At 47.9% G+C, this 21,216-nt stretch overlaps 1 protein-coding gene and 1 pseudogene across 1 annotated transcript in view; both read left to right on the forward strand.

The window, feature by feature from the left end:
• Nucleotides 1–21,216, forward strand: part of LOC119436159 (cyclic nucleotide-gated cation channel beta-3) — a 61,340-nt gene that overhangs the window by 17,084 nt on the left and 23,040 nt on the right. Inside the window, exons 2-4 of the mRNA XM_037702924.2 lie at nt 3,087–3,210; nt 5,352–5,444; nt 7,963–8,209. Coding sequence (XP_037558852.1) covers nt 3,087–3,210; nt 5,352–5,444; nt 7,963–8,209 — 464 coding nt within the window. The remainder of the gene's footprint in view (nt 1–3,086; nt 3,211–5,351; nt 5,445–7,962; nt 8,210–21,216) is intronic.
• LOC119437853 (U2 spliceosomal RNA) lies at nt 14,468–14,637 on the forward strand (annotated as a pseudogene).

A 21,216-nucleotide genomic window follows, 5' to 3' on the forward strand; every position in this document is an offset into this window, starting at 1 on the left:
TGTTGACTCATCCGGTGTGCGCCCAGACTCAGATAAAGTGCGGGCTGTGCAGAATTTTCCCGTACCGACCAGCGCCAAGGATGTACGGAGCTTTGTGGGCCTGTGTTCTTACTTCCGCCGCTTTTTAGGGGCGAAGCTCCTTAGGGTGTGGGTCGTTCCCTCCTCTGTAGTAGTAGTAGTAGTAGTAGTAGTAGTAGTAGGATGTAGCCACCTGTAGTTTTCATGAAGTGTTCACTAGATGGCGTTCCGGTTACGCTTCCACTTGCGGTTCCACTTGCGGTTCCACTTGCGGTTCCGGTTCCACTTTGCGCGCGTTCGGTGCGAACGCGGGCAAAACGCCGACGGCGTCGACAACAGTTCTGCGCTTTGCTGGTGCTGCTGCATGACCAAGTTTATAAAGCTGATAAAACAACCTTGAGTCGACCCCATGGCTGCTTCGCATACTACTCAGGGTTCCCCTACGGGAAGATGGTGTAATTTTCTCTCTCGTTCCCGACGCGCGCTCTCTTTATCTCTCGTCCGTAGCTGTGGTTTACCCGAATGATCCCCCGGTGCTTTGCCCACTCATCATCATTCACTTCGTGGATATGCTGTGATTTTTTTCTTACTGCGCTTCTGAAAGCTGATGCTTCATTTTCCTGGGGCCTAGAGCAAGCAACCACCTTCTCGAAGCTTATCTCCCTGTTGACATCTCCACCTATTTTGGCGCACTTCGACCCGTCTGCGCCTACTGAAGTCCGCACTGACGCCAGTGGTCATGGAATCGGCGCCGGCAACAAGTGGATTGCTGTCGCTACCGACTATGCAACTCGGTACGTTATCACCAAAGCTCTTCCGACATCCTGCGCAACCGACGTCGCCGAGTTTCTTTTGCACGACATCATCCTTCATCACGGCGCTCCTCGTCAACTTCTTACAGACCGCGGCCGGTATTTCCTCTCCCGAGTTGTGGACGACCTACTCCGTTCCTGCGCCACCAAGCACAAGCTCGCTACTTCCTACCATCCGCAGACGAACGGCCTTACTGAGCGCCTTAATCGCACCATCACAAGACATGCTATCAATGTACGCTTCCGATGACCACCGTGACTGGGACAATGCTCTCCCCTTCGTCACATTCGCGCACATTCCTCGAGTCACGACACAGCGGGTTACTCACCATTTTATCTATTGTACGGCCACGACCCCGTAGTTGCATTTCGACACCGTCCTGCCCATCGCTCAGGATTCTACGTCGGATTACGCCCGAGACGTCATTGCCACAGCCGAACAGGCACGTCAAGTTGCTCATCGTCGCCTTTCTATTTCCCAGAACAAGCAGAAGAGCACATATGACAGTCGCCACCGGGACGCATATTTCCTTCCCGGGGACCTTGTCCTTCTATGGTCTCCTAGCCGCCGCGTTAGAAAAGCTAATGTCGCGCTACGCTGGTCCTTACCGGGTCCTCCGCCAGGTGACAGCTGTAACATACGACTCCCGCTTGCTACGCCCAGCCTCCCCGTGACGTCATGCATGTTGGCCGCCTTAAACGCTACCAGTCTTCGTCCACATAAGACTCACCGGGACGGTGCTTCCACGCCGGAGGGCCATATGTTACAACGCTGGGAACAAGGTGGAAGAAGGAGGGCACGAGCTGGTGTCGGAAGACAACGACGTTAGGGACTTGCCTGCGCTGCCTGTCTTTTGTATATCAGCTGTATATAGATTTCACTGTTACTTTAATCCCTTTGTCACATTACGAACAATTCTAGCGTAAGAAGTTTTTGTGAATTCGGGCCCTGTTTTCCGAGAAGAGGCTAATCAAATCCATTCCTGAACGGTTTCCGCTGCTAAGTGCTTGCGTGCGTTTGCTGGAATTTTCATTTTCCTCTCGGCTATTCAGTATAGTGTGTGTCTAGCATGTCATTTTTTACTCAAGTGCTATTGTAGGTAACATTCGCCCTACGTTTATGGCAATATTTCCACTCAATAAAATAAGATGCGGTTGGGGTGTAGCGGTAAAGCACCCGCTTCAAGTGCGTAGCACACTTGGTTCGAACCCACGTAAATTCATTATTGTTTCTTATATTCGTTTCTGAGTCTTCGAGGATCCCCCGTTATACGAATATTCAGGGCCCGAATTCAAAAAAAAAAAAAAACTTCTTACGCAAGAATTTTTCGTAAGAAAGAATTTTAACCGTTCCGCATGCCAGACATATCAATTAGCGAAGGCGGCCAGCCAATGGCAAAGCGAACTTACGAAAGAAAAGCTTTGTGAATCTGGCCCCAGATACCTAGCTCTTAGCTGCTGAGCGCAAGAAAACACGCACGCACGCACGCACGCACGCACGCACACACGCACGCGCACGCACACACACACACACACGCACGCACGCACACACACACACACACCACGCACGCACACACACACACACACACAAAGAGCGGGCTGCTGGCGAAACACGAATTAGTAATTGTTCTGCAGAATTAACTATATATAAGCACCTTATTTCCCCTAAGCATTGCGTTACTCTTTGATAGAATGAAAAAATAATAGAAAACGCCTGGTCATGTCACCGTTCGTGTAAAGTGGCCACAGTCTGCCAATGGAGATTCGATGATTATTCAGACCCCAGTCACAGATGGCTTTGATTTTTAATCGTAGGCCGGAAAACATGCATTCTTGAAGAAATGCATTTTCTGTGACCAATGATGAGGATCAAATGGTGATGAAAAACACAAGGCGGTAAAGTAGACGTTGGCCTTCAAGGTTATAATCAGTGCATGCGCCAAGAAATTTCAGGAGACCAATATGGCAGTTTAGAAAGAGAAGAGCCAATGAATCGCAGTGCGATTAACCAGAGGACTATTCCAGCCGGCTCTATTCCTTGGTACAAGAGAAGGGTGTGTGGAATTACTCAGGGCCAAAGGGCCAAAGTGCGTGTACTTTGGGATAGACGATACAGCCAGCTTCCATCCCACGTATTTCATTTAGAACTGGCAGAATTCTATAACGCACACACGCGCAGACGTGTGGCGTAGTTCTAGCACAAGAAAAGGTTATGTTTGCCTTTTTATTAATTCGCTGTTTCGCTTTTGTGTGCAGGCTCGAATGTCCTTAGAGCCTTTGGTTCAGGAAGGAGCCCAGAACGGAGCCCTATGCCACAGCCGGAGCTGCAGCCCTACGACGGGTTTCCAGAACCCAGCATTCCGAACGGACGTCGTGCGAGGTAAAATATACCTAGGGTCCTTTGTTTTCGCGTTTTATATTTTTTGACATTCGGGCGTTAAAATCGAGTGTTGTTTTTAAAGCGGAAAACCGGGGAAGAAATGGCGATTTTTGTTGGCTGGTAGCCCAAAGTTTGGGATTTTTCTGGTGACTATCAGAAACTATTAACACAGGCAATGATCTCCTTATGGACACAAACATTTTATTTAAACAAGCGAGATCACTCGCATGAACATATACTGACAAAGAGGGCTGCTCTTAAGTCATGTGACGAACTTATGCAAACCTTCGTTGGCAGGCATTATTATCACTTTTTAAACAAACCGTATAAACAAAAATAAATGGAGGTGTGCTTGGCGATCCCAGGCTTAATTCTTTCTCCGCACTTTTTTTAACAAAGAAAAAAGATCAACCAAACGATTCCTTAATCCCCGAGCAAAATAACTACGCTTAGCTAGCTACGCAAATGCGACTTGTACAGATGTTTTATGCACCTTACAGCACACACTCTGAATTGGAAATTAAAAAAAATGTGTATAGTGATCTAAAATTCATTAATCAATATTTTTTATGTTTAAGTTTAGCACCTTCATTTGTATTGGAAACTTGAAGACTGTCGTAGTCTAAGGCAACTTCAATTAATTTTATTATTCTGCAATGCTCGTGTGGTTAAAGAGACTGGTTGTCGTGTAGTACAGATGTATCCAAAGCAGTTGGTTATTTTATACTTATCAGTTACTCCCGGCGTGAGAAGTCATACGCACCTCGGCTGTCACCACAGTATTTGACAGTAGAAGCACATGTGCGAAATTGCAGAAACAACGCGCGGTTGTTTTAGTGGTCAGGTTTATTAGGACGCTAGGCCAAGCTTGCATGTGATGCGAAAAAAAAAGGCAGAGGCGCAGCAAAAAAAGCTTTCCCTCTGTTTTACCACTTGCACATGTGACGATGTAGTCATGAGTGATCTAACTTATGTAATAAATTTAATTAAAATTAAAATTACGGCATATTACGTGCCAGAGCCACGATCTGATTATGAGGCACGCCGTAGTGGGGGATTCCGGAATAATTTGGACCAGCTGGGGTTCTTTAACGTGCACCTAAATCTAAGTACACGGGTGTTTTCGCATTTAGCCCCCATGGAAATGCAGCAGCCGTGACCAGGATTTGATCCCGCGACCTCGTCCTTAGCAGCCCAACACCATAGCCACTAAGCAACCAAGGCGGGCCCTAATGAATTTCATTGCGCAATATTTTTAAAGCAAAACTAAAGAAAACTACCCTCTGAGATTCTCCTTGTACTACACTCGTTCGTATTAACTGTGAATCAAGCGTGACAAATGTGTAATTGTGTCTCTACGCGAGCTAACTTCTACTCACAAAAGATGAGTATTCTACTAGCAAAAAAATAGTATCCGTCATCGTTAATACAAATTGCGTAAAATACGCAGATATGAATAAGCCCGAGCTTACCGCGTCCTTCTAACATTTTAGTAGTATACTTATAGCCTCGCACGTGCGCAAACACACACACACACACACACACACACACACACACACACACACACACACACACACACACACGCACACGCACACGCACACGCACACACACACGCACACACACACACACACACACACACACACACACACACCACACACACACACACACACACACACACACACACACACACACACACCACAACACACACACACACACACACACACACACACACACACACACACACACACACACACACACACACACACACACACACACACGCACAGCACGCACACCACACACACACACACGCACGCACGCACGCACGCACGCACGCACGCACGCCACGCACGCACGCACACACACACACACACACGCACGCACGCACGCACGCACGCACGCACGCACGCACGCACGCACGCACGCACGCACACACGCACACACACACACACACAGTTTATGCGTTCACAGTTCTTGCTAACGAGGCCTGAAAACGTGGTCCACTTAACAAGGTGACCCCAAGCTTGAACATTGGCTACGTTTACTCGTCATTAGCCATAGGATTACACCACGATAAAAGGAGGAGACGCGTCAAGACATATCCTCACCGATAATCCCGAACATTTCGCTGTGTCAATGCGCAGAGCCCTGCAAGGTGCCAGCCACTACACGGAATGCCGTTTCACAACAAGAACGGCCCCCTGTGCAAGTAGTAAACGACAACGCTTCAACAAAAGGTCAGCTTCAGTACACGTTGTCATGTACAGGGTCGTCCACTTTTAGGGAAACGGCTCCTCATTAGTATTCAAGCAGTATAACTTGAACATTTTTTTCTACTTCACGGGATAAATCTGCGTTATACACACATCATGTCGATAAATGAAAAAAGTAGTATTCTGGATTTTATGGTTAAACATTAGCCGATACTAGCGCTTAAATACTGATGAGGTGTTTGCCCTAAAAGTGACCGACCCTGTACGTTCAACAACTGCATATTACTTGTTACGGCAGTAACCGCGCTGCATCTGCACCATTTCTGGAATCTTGCAGCAATGAAAGCGAAAAGAGAAACTTAGTGGTTTGGAAATCGATGTACCCTACCTTTCGAACAGGCATCTATAAGGATGTCGTTTGACATCGGAATGGAGAGAAGGAAAACACATATCTAGAACACATTTTTTGACAGGGATAACAGAGCTGGCCTTCACTATAAGTATTGTTCGAATGACTGCAAGTTCAAATCCATCAGTGGTGTAGATGCTCATTGTGCGTGTGTTTTTAATGTTTTGTGCATTCGGTATCATGACATGTGCCCGTCACCTATATGTTGTCTGTTGCTTCTTGGTGAGACAAATTAATTCAGTTATCGTGGGTTCTTTCTCTGACAACTCAGAACAAAAGAGCAAACATAAAATTGTATGTAATGTTAAGTCTAACTAATGTATCTAACAATCTGCTCAATATGTTATGTATATCGATCATATGAATATGAATATCATATAAATATGTTATGTATATTGGTCAGAAGAGTTATAGGAAATGTTTCAAGTACTGGAGACATTACATATTACCCTGCCCCGTACGCCCTCGTCCGCTTTTGATTTAAAAAAAAATGATTTGTTTTGTTTTACTAGCCAGCAAACAAAGTAGTCATAGGCATTGCTGTCGTACCCTAGAGCTTAAGTACGGAAAAGGTCAATAAAAGCAAGATCGGTGGCTCCAGAATTTTAGCAGCCTCATAGTTGCCTACAACGCGGTGGCGTTCCACCGAGCCTTATCGAGCCGTTCGGTCAACCGGAAATCAGCACGCTGAAAATAAACTGCGGGTGGTTTCGTTCCAAAAATAAAAATGCTGTGCAGCAGTAAAGGCGAAGAAATTTACTTCGATGTATGAGCGCGATGACGACCTCTTCCGCGCTCAGTTTACCGCACAAAGAAAACGGGGCAGAGGGAGCGTAGTTTTCCACCGTAATATCAGAAAGTGGACGTGATGCTCTATGAACGAGGGACAGAAAAGAAAACAACGAATAGTTCGAGGCTTGCGCAGTCCCGCTGTCCCAAGGCGCACATCGCAGTGTGTCCGCTCTCATCACTTCATGCATCAGCCATGGGCAGCGCTCATTTCGTACCGGGACTTGTCAATGTTGCACGACGCGCGGCGACAGCGGCCGTGCAGCCGGGGCCCTGAAGAGCCCCGCGCCCGGCAACGCCCCGGCTGCAGCAGGCATGCGGGCGGACAGCTGCTCGACGCGGTCCCGCGCTTGCTGCGCAGTCTCGCCTGCATCGCGGTCACCCCCTCGTGCACTGCGGCTGGGTTTCACCGACCAACTCCGCCGTCGTTCACGTAGGCCGGCGACCTGGCAGTTGCTATCGCATCGTCCGGCAACGCTCTGAGTCAGCTGCGTGCCTTAGCGTTTTTCCGATGACTGTGCATTTATGAAGCTCCAGTCTGGACCTCTTCCTGTACTTGCTGTCACCTGAACAGTCGGATGCTTCGGAAGGACCTCGTGCGACTTCAGTCTGCCTCACGGATAACTAGCCCTAGGACGTGCATCAACGTGCTGGCGCTTTTCTTCGTAACGTCGTAAGCGGTGGAAAGACTGCCTTTTCACCTAAGCAAATTGTTTCCATTACTGAGCGCTAGGCTTCACAAAGGAAAAAAAAATAGCCATGCAGTTTCTACATAACCGATTTTCTCGCTATAGCTCGTCTGGGAAGTGGTAAAGGCTACAGCTTAAAGGTGACCCAAATAAGGAGGCAGATCAGTAACTTAAAATGACGCTCTCGGATTGATTGAACACTACGCTGGCACAATTGACTGCTGCGAGATTTGTACATACTGCAAAGAGTAGTGTTCCGGATGTGGAGCAAACGATAGAACATTATATATATATATATATATATATATATATATATATATTCTGGAAGTGATAATATTTCTCGAAGGTGAGGTGTCTCGAGGCTCAAAGCTTCGGGAACGTGACGTGTCTTGTCGGTGACCGCAGCGCTGTGTTCGTACGCTGACTAGACCTACTCGACACAATGGACGGTAACATAGCCGATGATGAGAGTGAACGCGAGCCATTCGCGTCCTACGTGAGTCGACGAGCAAGCAGACGTCTGCTGTTGGGTAAGACTTATAAATTATTTTAAAAAGATACATAAGAAAACTAAAGCACTGTTGCTTGCATTGAGAACGAGCGCGCAGTCGCGGAAAGCAGTAGAAAAGGCTGAGCAAGTGCGCGGCGCCCGCAGCTCGCAGGCGAGACGAGCGCTGCTGCTGCGTGGAGGCGGCCGACCAGCGCAGCGGCCTGTCGGCGCCAGCAGCGACGGCCGCAGGTTCTCCGGAGAAGCCCTCGACCAGGTCCAGCACGCCGTCACCTTCGACGTCGTCGGCCGTGGCGGCGTCCTCTTCTCGCAGGGCTGGCGGCGACGGCGGCGCCGACGGACGTACCCAGACACGCATTGGCGCCGACCTTACGCCCTTCCACACGGCCGTCATGTGAGCGACATGCGTTTTTCGAAGCGCGCTGTTTGCCCTGCTTGATGGCGGCAGAAAGGAAGAGCGCAGTTATAAGGCGCTGCATTTTTCCTTTCTACCTTACCCCCTGAAAAAAAAAAAAAAAAAAATCAGGGCCCGAATTCACAAAGGCTTGCGTTCGTAAGTGGTCTTTGCCATTGGCCGGTGGCCTTTTCTAATAATATGCCCAGCATCAAGATTGGCTAGGATTTGCTCTTACGAACATTTCTATCGTAAGAACATTTTGTGAATACGGGCCCAAATCCCACGCAGTGTAGAAATCAATGTTATGAGAAGCATCTTGCGCGTAGCTGGTTATCTAGCATTGTTTAGAGTTACGCAAAGTGTTCTCAGTGTAGGGCGAGCACACATATCCGTGTAGGGCGAGCAATTGTGTGTGTTGTGTGTGTGTGTGTGTGTGTGTGGTGTGTGTGTGTGTGTGTGTGTGTGTGTGGTGTGTGTGTGGGTGTGGTGTGTGGTGTGTGTGTGTGTGTGTGTGTGTGTGTGTGTGTGTGTGTGTGTGTGTGTGTGTGTGTGTGTGTGGTGTGCGTGTGCGTGTGCGTGTGCGTGTGTGTGTGTGTGCAACGACAAGGCGGCGGCACGACGACGACGATGGCACGATGACATATTTATTGTGCTCCCGCAAAGAAGCGTTACAGCTTGTTCCATTACGACTTGGGAGAATCCCGAATACGGTGCAAGGTCACATATAGCGTCTCCAAGTGGAAAACTGCCATGAAGGAAAATGGGGGAACTGGCGGGATCTCGCTTTTATAAACAAATTGTTGCTCTGTAACGTGATGCACGCGCCAACGGTTTGAAAGCGCGAGCTTACACGAGGGAAGGAGAGTAGTAGGGCTGTAATCTTACGTGTCATACATGCGCCCGTGGCCTAATGCGCCGAAAGTGGGGCTGCTGCGCTGAGGAACCCTGGTTAAATCTTAACATCGGACACGTAATGTTTCTTCTTTTTTTCCGTCTTGAGGACTGAAACGAGGAGAGAAATGAACCTACCTACCTATTTACCGCAAATTGTCTGGTAAGAGACGAAGAATGCTTCGCAATAAACGTGTTACACCACCTAGCCAACTTCGGGGCTTCCTGGTGCGTGCGCGCACGACTTCGCGCAAGGAAATTCGTGTCCCCAATAGCACGGCGGTGAAGACACGGGCTGAACATTGTCGTGGCTAAGTGAGTGCCGTATGCGCTAGTTTACAGCATGTGAGCGCTGTGACTGCGTGGAAGAGTGCGTGTTCTCACACATGCGATCGCGCAGAAGTCACTGCAGAGGGGCGCATGTGCGTCGCTCGTGCTCACGCAAACATGTCCTGAGATTAGCTGGTGCACGTCTGCAAATATGACCCTTGTCTTTTGGCCGGCTTCGTACTTGCAGGCATAGAACCTGACATTGAATTTTAAAAAAGGAAGTGTTTAAAATGCTGAAGTATTACTTGCCAAACCGCGATCTGATTATGAGAGACGCCGTAGTGGAACACGCCGTGACTTAATTTGGCTATTTACAATGTGCTCTCGCGCTTTGGCTTAAACATGGTGCGTAGGAAGGCATTCGAGTGTATACGTACGATTGTACGTATTCAAGTGTACGTTAGGTTCGTCTTAAATAAGCAGCTCGGCCTGGTTCGTGAATTGGGTACACATATATAGGCTGTTGTTGCCAGAGTTTGATAATGGGTACAATTGTGCTTAGGGTACTTAGCCGGCTGCATTTTGCGTAGCGCTGAATTGCTTGTAAAGTTGCTCGTTTATAATCATGTTAGTGTGACCTCGTAGAGGCGGTAGTTTTTGGTGGTGAAGCGTCGTGTTTCGTGGCTTCCTGTAAGGTATCTTTTAGTATTCGCCTTTTTCTATATGTGTGTGCATTTTTCCTATCTTTCTGTCTTCCCTTACCCCTTCCTCAGTACAGGGTATAGCCGGTTAACCTCCCTGCCTTTCGTATCTCATTTATCTCTCTCTTTCGCCTGCGCTGTGGGTTAGCTTTGCATGAACTGTCCCCAATACGCTAAAACTTGGAGGGATGCATGGGGGGAACGTCATCCTGTTTCCAACGCGTTTGTGATCATGGATGGCGGTACGGCAGGCAATAGCTGCTCGGTGTGTCTAAGAAACACGATCATCACGCATTGCCGACCTTACTGGCGAGCAGCTACGTCGCCGATGTGTGCGGAATCACCGCAGATATGCTCGAACATTGGTATGACAAGCGATAAAACCGAGAAGAGTAAAGAGAACCGAGGGACTCGGTTTTTACTATCAGCCCTACAGCGATAAAAGCGTTTCTGACAGCCGTTTGCTTTTTTTTTTTTTTTTTTTGGGCAACTGTTCAGCTGTAAGTAACAGCAGTTTCGTATTATAGGAAATATAAAAAAAAAATATTTTAAAAAGGCCGACAAGAAACTAAGGCGTGGTGCGTACGTTTACAGAAGTTCACAAGTTCATACGACCAGCGGCAGCGTGCTGCCAAAATCTCCATTACTCTCATTACTCTAAATTACCATTATTACCATTACTCTAAAGCAATAAAGCATTGCATACCCCTCTAAGCAGTTGTAGTGGTGGTTTTCAACTGCTTCGCTGGACATCCACTTTCTCAGGGCCGGGATGGCAAGCCATTTTTAATGACAGAAGTCCACTAGTCACCAATCGGTTTTCAGGTCAACGCGTTACGCCTACGTAACGGCATGTGTCTCATTAAAATATGTGAACGTTGACTGAAATGTATGGGGCGACATGTATAGGGTCGATAGCCTCATTATGTAAGTAGCAGAAGCAGAAAGTACGGAAGACAGGAGTAATAAAAATCAGTATTTTATTTGGAAACATAAGGCTCCAAATAGCCTTAGGGACAGTTGCAGAATCAACAGCGAAATTACAAGGATGGGAGTTGTAGATGTTCACGCGGGGTATACGTATATAACATGGCATGCTTCATTCTGATTGTATACAGATATCTCGAGATAAAGGCTGCAAGCAGTTCAAGAGATAAAGTGCTGCGATACAAGGCGCATAAAGACAGATTAAGCCTAGTGCGCTTTCTTAACGTTTCCTTCCATCCTTGATATTGGGTGCAAAGCACCGGTATTCGGACATTCTGTTACCACGACAGCTCGATAAAAACACACAAAGTCTGTTTTCACTGAGCGGTCGTGCTATTACATGTAAGTGAACATTGTTTAGATGTGTCGCCGCCGTGATATGCTGTAAATTTCATCAAGCATGTAGGTCGGCAGATTACGCGAATACTCACTCATGCTCACTGACCAATGTTGTTCCGGGCTATATACTCACTCATGTCTACTCACACTTAACGGCACCCATGCATACTCACCAACACTCGTTTATACTCCATTCCAGTCACACGTACTGGCACCTATTTATGCCCTTGCTCCAATCACACTCACCAGCTATTACCTACATACTCACGTCCGATCAAACTATCGCTGACTTTCTCTGAAGCTCTCATTAATAGGCACTCATTCCTCTTCATGCGCACGTCCACTCAAACTCACTGATATAATCAGCGGAACTCATTCTCATTCATACCGACGTCCAATCACACTCTTCGTCACTCACTCGCTCTCTACAGACCACGTCTGTGAAATCAGTGTGGAGCGAATATGAGTCAGTGTACTCATGAGTTATAGTATGCCGACATATGCGCCAAGCTGACCTTTAACTGTTATGGATTACTTAATGCCTAACTCCATGTGGCTGACTTGTTCGGCTGGCTGAATGACACTCTGAGAGTAGAACTTCTTGACGGCCTACTTGAAACGAGTTCCTCCTGAAAGAGTGGCACAAGTTTAATTTTGCTCCCCTGGACGCTGAAGCAGATTCAAAAGCAACGAAAGTTATTATGCGATCGGCACACCTCGTCCGCGTTCTCTTGCATCAAATAACTTTGATAGTGACAATGAGCACGATAAAGAACACCTCTCCTTGTGAAGATTATTGCGGTCAGTTATTCAGTGCACTGCAGGGCTCTAGAAAAGCACAGGCAGGCCTAACGTTCTCACGCTTACCCAGAGAGAGTCTAAGGTTGCGACGAAGAACACTGCTGTAGCATTTAAGCGATCACTCGACCAGTGCAACATGACCATGTCATCGCTACATCGATTGACCAGTGTGGCACTGCCGCATTATGTAAAGTGCTGCTTTTGTTAAAGTACGAAGCAGGGGGCGGGATAAACGAAGGGGAGGGGGGCAGGAATGCTATAAATGGCAGAGAGTGATGCGCCTGACAGGACGTTGTGGTGAAAACGTCCTTATTTAAACAGGGGTGATCGCAGGCTTATTAAAGGATGGGAGAAAGTATCGCACGTCTCGTATCATATCAAGGAGTGTAAGTTGACTTCCCGAATGCAGGAAAGGGGCCGGGGCGGCGTTGTCGACCCCAAGCAACGGTTGTTGCCTGGCATGAATACAGGGTGTTTCATTTTAGCTGCACCAATTATTTAAAAATTACCTGTGGCAGATAGCACAATTACAATCCTTGAACTACTCGATGAGGTGGCAATTACTTCCACGAGAAATCAAAACGCCTAATTGCATAATTAACATAATTATCCTAATGAATTTTAATTAATTATTTTACGGCACATCTTTAAATCTACGAATTATAGCCAGTGAATTCGCAATGCGTATCCACTTGGAACGAATTCTCAGGACTGAACCAGTTTCGAGATATTAATTTTCAAAGTGTCCGACGATATGCATGGGCGTTCCAGTTAACTTTTTGAAGAAAACGCTGTTTTATGCATTGAAGCAATAAGTTAACTGGAACGCCCATGCATTTCGTCGGACATTTTGAAAATTAGTATCTCGAAACTGGTTCAGTCCTGAGAATTCGTTCCATGTGGATACGACTTACGAACTCAGCGGCTATAATGTGTAGATTGCCGTAAAATAATTAATTAAAAGCTAATTAGCGTAATTATGTTAATTAATCAATTAGCGTTTTGATTTCTCGTGGATGTTATGACCGCCTCATCGAGTAGTCTAGATCAAGGATTACAATTGTGCTATCTGCCACAGGCAATTTTTTAAAATTTGGTGCAGCTAAAATAAAACACCCTGTATATATAGCAGGTGTAGTGCGTCCACCGGCTCATCAAACCGATGGCAAAAGGGACAAGTGCTGTTCGGTTGGTTTGGTTCATCGGGGTTTCTTCGGTGTCTCCAACTGTCCCTAATATGAGGCGTTAGTGCGATATCCAAATGCAGCCTGCGCAAAGTCACCTCCCCCTTTCTGATCAAGCCACTAAGCTTGGATGACCACAGATCGCGGGTGAATGAACAAACGTGTCTGAAGACGAAGGCGCTTTTAGCAGGCTAAAGGGCATAGCCTAGGGGTCGGCGTTATTGGTGAGATGCTCGGCGGTCTCAATTTCAGGTAGAGTCGAATGGCCAAGATCCCATTCGACAGTGACCCTGTGCTGGTGCGTCCTGTCGAGTGAAACTTTGTTTCTTTAGGCAAAGAAGTAACTTTCCTCCAATCCACAGTTGCGTGCGTGTATGCATGGGAGCGAGAGGATATAGCAAAAGCACACTGCAGGCATTTGCCTTGTGGGGCGGGTTTTTTAGGTTTCGCCGTTTAAGTTGCATTGTTTCCGCTTGCTTCACTGAAAATGAACCATGCAACTAGCCCTCGCTAAGGTATGGTGTGACACAAATCAGGTCAAAGCACCGTTACGCTGAAATCACAGTCCTTCCATGCTCACTGACGTACAACTCAACCTTTGTTTTTTGCTGTTTAGTATCAGAATACGATTTAGAGCGTGAAGGCCACATAAAAAATTCAGTGCCATTCCAGTCTGTGAAGGTGGATGACCAGCTATGCTCTGTATTTGGTGATTGACCGTTGCTCCGGTGAAACGTTCCAAGTTTGCGGGATCGGGGCCACATGGACGGTTCGCATTTCTTTCCGCCTCGCGGTCCTGGCGGGTAGCACGCTTATGCTTGTGTCCGTGGCCCGCTCATCGTCGGTCTCCTTCCGCCGCCGCCGCGCCCACTCCTTTTTCAGTTGACGCCGTCGCTCTTGCTAGGCACGCTGTTTTTCTTCAGATCGTACAACACGTGGCCTACCCCATTTCACACACGAGCTGAAGTGAGGAAAGGAGCCTACGTATAGCATGACGTCAGGAGACCGAAGACACTCAGATTGGTAGGCACTATAGTTTGAATTCGTGGTATGGCGTACACGTGTATGGTGCGAACGTAGACATGGCCGACGCGGGTCAAAGTGTAGTATCTGTTCTTATCAGCTTAATATCTGCTACGGGTTGTATTGGGACCCAAAATATTAAACTTATTTTTGCAAATTGGCGGAGTGCTTGAAGCCTGCTTCACCTCCGCCGCGGCTAATGCACTTTCTTCGGGATAGGCCCACTGTTTTTGGTCTACGGACATCGATCCGCTGGAAACTAGCCATATACAGCTTCTCTGTAAAACTCAGCTGACCTATGCGGCGTTGCACGATCATTCATCAAGACCAGCAAAGCTGCATGTCATACTTTCCCGCCGAAATGGATCGTGCTGCTGTAATTCACCGTGCCCTCTGGGCGTCATTTCGTCCCGGCGACACGCGTTGTTCACGTGATGTCTCAGCCTTGTTTCGGACCTCTTCAGTAAAAGGAAATGTGTGGCCGCCGGTGGGATCGAACAACTGGCTTCCAGCAAAGCAGCCCGGTGCAACAACCCTTAGGGCACGATCACAGGCGCACTTGTCTCGAACCAAAGCCAACCAGCTTTTTCAGACGTTTGTTTTTGAGACGTGCCAGTTTCTAGCGTATTTTTTCCCCGTGACAGCTAGCGATCTTACATGTCATCTTGTACTGCAACCCCACCTTCGGAATCGACCCACATTCCCCAGTCCTTTTCCACGTAGCAGCCAACGATACATAGGAGCCGTGCGACATTGTGCTGCCTTCATGATCGGCCCAGGTCGAGCAGGTTTTGACGTTTCTTCAACAGAGTACAAATGCCATCGTCGTTTTAACATATAAACCTTTTACAGCGAGCAGTCTGCGCACCGGGCACCAGGGGCCGCCATTGAACGCCGTCTGAACCGAGAGCAAGCAGGCATCAGCCACCGCCCGCCGGTATACAGCAACGTTTCACCGACAGAATCGCTTAGTACTATTTATTTAAAATGTGGAAGAGCAGAGGGAAGACGCGATCTGTCGTGAACTGCAAGAATTGCGACAAAGACTTGAAATTGTGAGACTGTGTGCGAGCTTCGTCCGCCTAACCTGCACAAGGAGTGCCCGGATTTACGACCGTTCGTCGTAAATCGGGGCACTTCGCTGCCAATTGCCGGCAATCAATGCCAGGATAACGCCATGTATGGCAACACAGCGTTACGCGTTACCGCCACCGCTGGCCCAAATACACGGAATGTGGAAATTCGAAAAGCATTGCAGCGAATTCAAACGGGGAATAACAGGCGGGCACCGCGAGTTTTCGTTCTGCGCCGGGAATCCAACAGCAGGCGAGCCATCACTCGGCCACTTGCAGCATGTTTGTCCACGCGTATGCGAGTACATTTTAATCTGCGCTGTAAGTAATCAGAATATCATTCCCAAGTTACCTGATCAGCGCTGGCGAAAAGAATGAGGCGGTTGAAATTCACCACCGTGGTCGGAGCAGAACGACAACAGGCATTTTCAGCACGCACACACACGCCTATTCCCGAACGAAGTTGTTGCACCGTATACATGCAGTAAACGACGAAAACAGGCGCGCGGCCGGAACAGCCCTACAAACGGTACTGCTGTAAAGACTAGATTATATTAAAATTAAATTCTGGTGTTTAACGTGCCAAACCCACGATATGAGATTACGAGGCACGCCGTAGTGGGGCACTCCGGATTAATTTCGACCACCTGGGGTTCTTCAACGTGCACTCAATGCACGGCATACACGGGCGCTATTTCGCCACCATCGAAATGCTGCCGCCGCCGCCGGGATTTTATCACGCGCCCTCGATGATGATGATTTATTGGCATCCCCTTTGAAACGGGGCGGCGACAAATAGTCACCTAGCCTGCTTGATTTAATCAGGTATACTATACATGTTCTTTATCTAGCATTTTTGTATACCTCTCATTATTTTTCTTTCTCAAAAATTTACCTTGTACCGCTGCCTATGATTTTAAGAGATCAGGTCGTATCCATCTTTTCCCTGCTTTTTTTCCCACCAGTACTCTAATCGTCTATTGTTGATCTCTACGGCTGATCTGTTTATGTTTCCTTCCACTTTAAACCCAAGCACTTCTGGGAGTTGCACGTTACCTACGGTTCTCGCTGGGTGGATCCCTTCGCATTCCATTAGGATGTGCTGAGTGGTATCTGGATCTTTACTGCAGCATGCAAATGTCTCATCTAGTTCCGAATATTTGTTCCGTCCTTAGGCAACCGGCTTAGGCCGGGGTACGCTTGTACCCTTTTGAACCAGTGGGTGCCCGGCGGCGGTGGGAATCGAACCCACAGCCTCCCGCAGCCGAGGCGGGCGTTCTACCACTAGGCCACGGCTGCGGTAGAACGGAATTTTCGTCCTTAGGCAACCGGCTCGAGCCTCAAATAGCAAGGCACTGCCCTTTGTGTTATCGTACAGATTTTCCCTTCTAATTTCTTTCTTCTCATTCTTGTAAATCTCCATTGTCCTTTTCGTTTCCATTCTTTGCAGCCAATTCACGGTCTCTATTTCTCTCACTTTCTTTCTGATGACCCCTGGTTGTCTATTTACAGTTTCGATTATCGTGTACTTGGTTGCCAACTTCCTTGACCTCTTCCTCCATTCTGTGTCCACGCTTTTCATGTAGAGATACTTGTGCACTTTAGCCGCCCATTTATTTTCATCTATGTTCCTGAGCCTTTCTTCAAAACTAATTTTGCTTTGTGCTTCTCTGACTTCAAAAGAGGCCCAACCCATGTCACCATGCACTGCCTCATTTGTCGTATTACCGTGTGCTCCCAAAGCCAACCGGCCTACTGATCTTTGGTTAACTTCCAAACCCGCCAATATATCCGATTTTAAGCATATAATGGCATTTGCGAATGTAAGCGCTGGCACCATTACTCCTTTCCAGATTCCACGCACCACCTCATACTTATTGTGGCCCCACAGTGCTCTGTGTTTCATTATTGCTGCATTCCGCTTCCCCTTTATTTTCAGATTATCTTAGTGGTTGCTTGAGTAATTCTTTCCTTCGTTTATGTGTACGCCGAGGTACTTATATTGCTTCACTATGGGTATTACTTGCTGTTGAATTAGCAGGGCTCGGTCTTAGCAGGGCCACGCCACAGCCACTACTCCACCACGGCGGTTACAAAGAGAACATAAAGGGTAAAAGCAAATATCAGGCTGCTACATTTGTCGCTTTCAGCCGGTAATATTGCACACTATTAAGTTTACAGCCCGGACACAATGTATAGCGGCTATTTGAGTCGTGTCTGCGGCCGCCGTGGTCATTGTAAACAGGCGAGCAAACGCCGATCAGACGGTGATCAATGGCGAGCGCTGTAACATGCGTAAATATGGCGGCGTCCATGGGTATGGTGCTGTAAGTGGTCTATATCGCATGTAATAGACATAGGCACGTACCAATGTATAATACTTAGTCACAGATGACGTCACAATCCGTGTATCGCTTACGTCCGTCCAGCAGTACCTAAGTAGAACCGAACAATCGGCATGTCGTAAACTCGCGTCGAACGTCCAGAGTAGAAATCATGCCGTCGCCTTCATACGATTGTCGTCTCCGTCGTTGTCGTCTTGCTGTTTTCGTCACACACACGTACAACCGCACGCCTTGCACAAACATGTTGGTCGACCTGGTAACGCTTCGTTAAACCGGATGCTGGACTGCGAAATGCTTCGCATATCATCGATTCCAGCCCACAGTGCATGGGATCTGAGGCTCTGTAACGTACAGCTATACCAATCTGTTTTATGGCGATAGCAATTATATGGACACTCCAAGCGGATTTCTGCCGTCGGCGTCGCCGTCGCCATAAGGTTCCGTATGAACTCCAACGGCGATGAAATCGTCGCCGCGCGCCGTATGCTGTATGTGCGAGTGAAGGCGCGCGAGAGACACGGGCTCCCCCCCCCCCCTCCCATCCCCCCACGGCCTTTCGTGCGACGGTCGCGTTTGCTCTCCGCCCTGCGTTCACTCTCCGTGAAAGCGCGCGTCTGTCGCGCGCTTTCACTCGCACATACAGCATACGGCGCGCGGCGACGATTTTATCGCCCTTGGACTTTATACGGAACCTCACTCGCGCGCTTTAACTCGCACATACAGCATACGGCGCGCGGCGACGAATTTATCGCTCTTGGACTTCATACGGAGCCTCACGGCGACGATGACGACGACGGCGATGGCGACGCCGACGGCAGAAATCCGCTTGAAGTGTCTATATAATTGCTATCGCAATAAAATCAAAATTTCGGCATAAAGGCAAAACAATGAATGTGATAGCAATGTGTTAGAATATTACATGCAGTAAGGCTCGTAGCTTTAGTGACAGTGTGAATTGCAGTAAATATAGGCTGGTTAAGTAAACACACGTGGCGTGACGTGCGCAGATACACAGGGACAGAAAGAACTCGATGACCGCGAGCATGCAGCTTCGGCTAGAACTTTAGCGTCTTGTCAGCGTTGTCGCCTTGCGTCGGCCTCGCGTTCTGTATACAGCGGCATGCTCACGGCGGGCACGATGTGTGCGTCCGCTTCGAGCATTCGAACTGCAGGTTTTTGATGGCGTTGTCTTCAGTCAACACTTGACTTCAGTCAACCAAGAGAACAGGCTGGCTTCAGGAAGGGATATTCTACGATGGATCATGTCCATGCCATCAATCAGGTAATCGAGAAATCTGCGGAGTACAATCAACCTCTCTATATGGCTTTCATAGATTATGAAAAGGCATTCGATTCAGTAGAGATATTAGCAGTCATAGAGGCATTGCGTAATCAAGGAGTGGAGGAGGCATACGTGAATATCTTGGCAAATATCTACAAGGATTCCACAGCTACCTTGGTTCTCCACAGGAAAAGTAGAAAGATACCTATCAAGAAAGGGGTCAGGCAAGGAGACACAATCTCTCCAATGCTATTCACTGCATGCTTAGAAGAAGTATTCAAGCTCTTAGACTGGGAAGAATTAGGAGTGAGGATCGATGGCGAATATCTCAGCAACCTTCGGTTTGCAGATGACATTGTCCTATTGAGCAACAATGGAGAGGAATTACAACAAATGATTGAGGACCTTCATCGAAAAAGTGCAAGAACTGGGTTGAAGATGAATATGCAGAAGACAAAGATAATGTTCAATAGCCTGGCAAGGGAACAAGAATTCAGGATCGCCAGTCAGCCTCTAGAATCTGTAAAGGAATATGTTTATCTAGGTCAATTACTCGCAGGGGACCCTGGTCATGAGAAAGAAATTTACAGAAGAATAAAATTAGGTTGGAGTGCATACGGCAGGCATTGCCAAATCCTGACTGGGAGCTTACCACTGTCGTTGAAAAGAAAAGTATACAATCATTGCATTCTACCGGTGCTAACATACGGGGCAGAAACTTGGAGGTTAACAAAGAAGCTCGAGAACAAGTTAAGGACCGCACAAAGAGCAATGGAACGAAAAATCTTAGGACTAACGTCAAGAGACAGGAAGAGAGCGGTGTGGATCAGAGAACAAACGGGGGTAGACGATATTCTAGTTGACATTAAACGGAAGAAATGGAGCTGGGCAGGCCATGTAATGCGTAGGATGGATAACCGGTGGACCATTAGGGTTACAGAATGGATACCAAGAGAAGAGAAGCGCAGTCGAGGACGGCAGAAAGTCAGGTGGGATGATGAGGTTAGGAAATTCGCAGGCGCAAGTTGGAATACGCTAGCGCAAGACAGGGGTAATTGGAGATCGCAGGGAGAGGCCTTCGTCCTGCAGTGGACATAAATATAGGCTGATGATGATGATGATGATGATGATGATGATGATGATGATGATGATGATGATGATGATGATGATGATGCATATCCTCTGCCTCCTGTTTCCGCAGCGCCGCACCTGGGCGCCCCGGCGTTGAGCTGCACGCAGCGTGCGCAGCACATGCAGCAGCATGTAGTTCCTTTGTCTGGACCATGTCCATGTTCCTTTGTCTTGGCGCGCATTCGGGACCTCCTTGCTTCAGTGCGCTTAGCGTTTCACAGCAGCTTCTCGGCTGGCGTTTTGACAATTAACATGCGGAGGCATGTTTGCGCAATGTGAGGGACGCGTTGCTTCGCTGCAGAAACCCCTCATCGACAGGTACTACCATGCTACTACGTGTGGGAAAGCGATGGCACAAGCTGGCCAGATCTGCATAGCTGTGATGTATAATTCGTTACTGCGAGCAAGGCTGCCTAACCTGAAGTCTTAAGCCCGTTTCACATGGTGCGATTTTGCCTGCGAATTCGCACGTGCGAATTCGCAGCTGCGTAAAACAGGCCGCCGGACCCTTCGTGCGTGCGTTTTTTCGATGTTCGGCGTGCTGAACTTCCCTGCGAAAAACGCAGATGCGGTGGTAGCCACTGCAGCGGTGGAAACAGACGACCAATAGGAGGCTCGCTCATATGTCTTCGCCAGTCCGAATGCTTAACGAGTATGCGAAAAACGCAGCTGCCGTAGATCCATGTGAAACGGGATTGTGAATTTCGCATCTGCGGAAATCGTAGCTGCGAAAAACGCACTGCAAAATCGCACCATGTGAAACGGGCTTTATACCACTATCACACGGGCAAATTTCAGCTGCTTCTGTGCACCAGTCTGCGATTGGAACACGAACACGCCAATACATATTTCACCACCTGGCGTTCAAATTCTGACGCAAATCGAAAGTGTACAGATAATGTGAGTGACGTTCTTCAGAAACCTTAATAAAACAAAAGAAATCAGTTTTTTATGAGTGATTATCGACTACGGCGAAA

Source organism: Dermacentor silvarum, chromosome 1 (genome assembly GCF_013339745.2).
Source record: "Dermacentor silvarum isolate Dsil-2018 chromosome 1, BIME_Dsil_1.4, whole genome shotgun sequence".
Lineage (NCBI taxonomy): Eukaryota > Metazoa > Arthropoda > Arachnida > Ixodida > Ixodidae > Dermacentor > Dermacentor silvarum.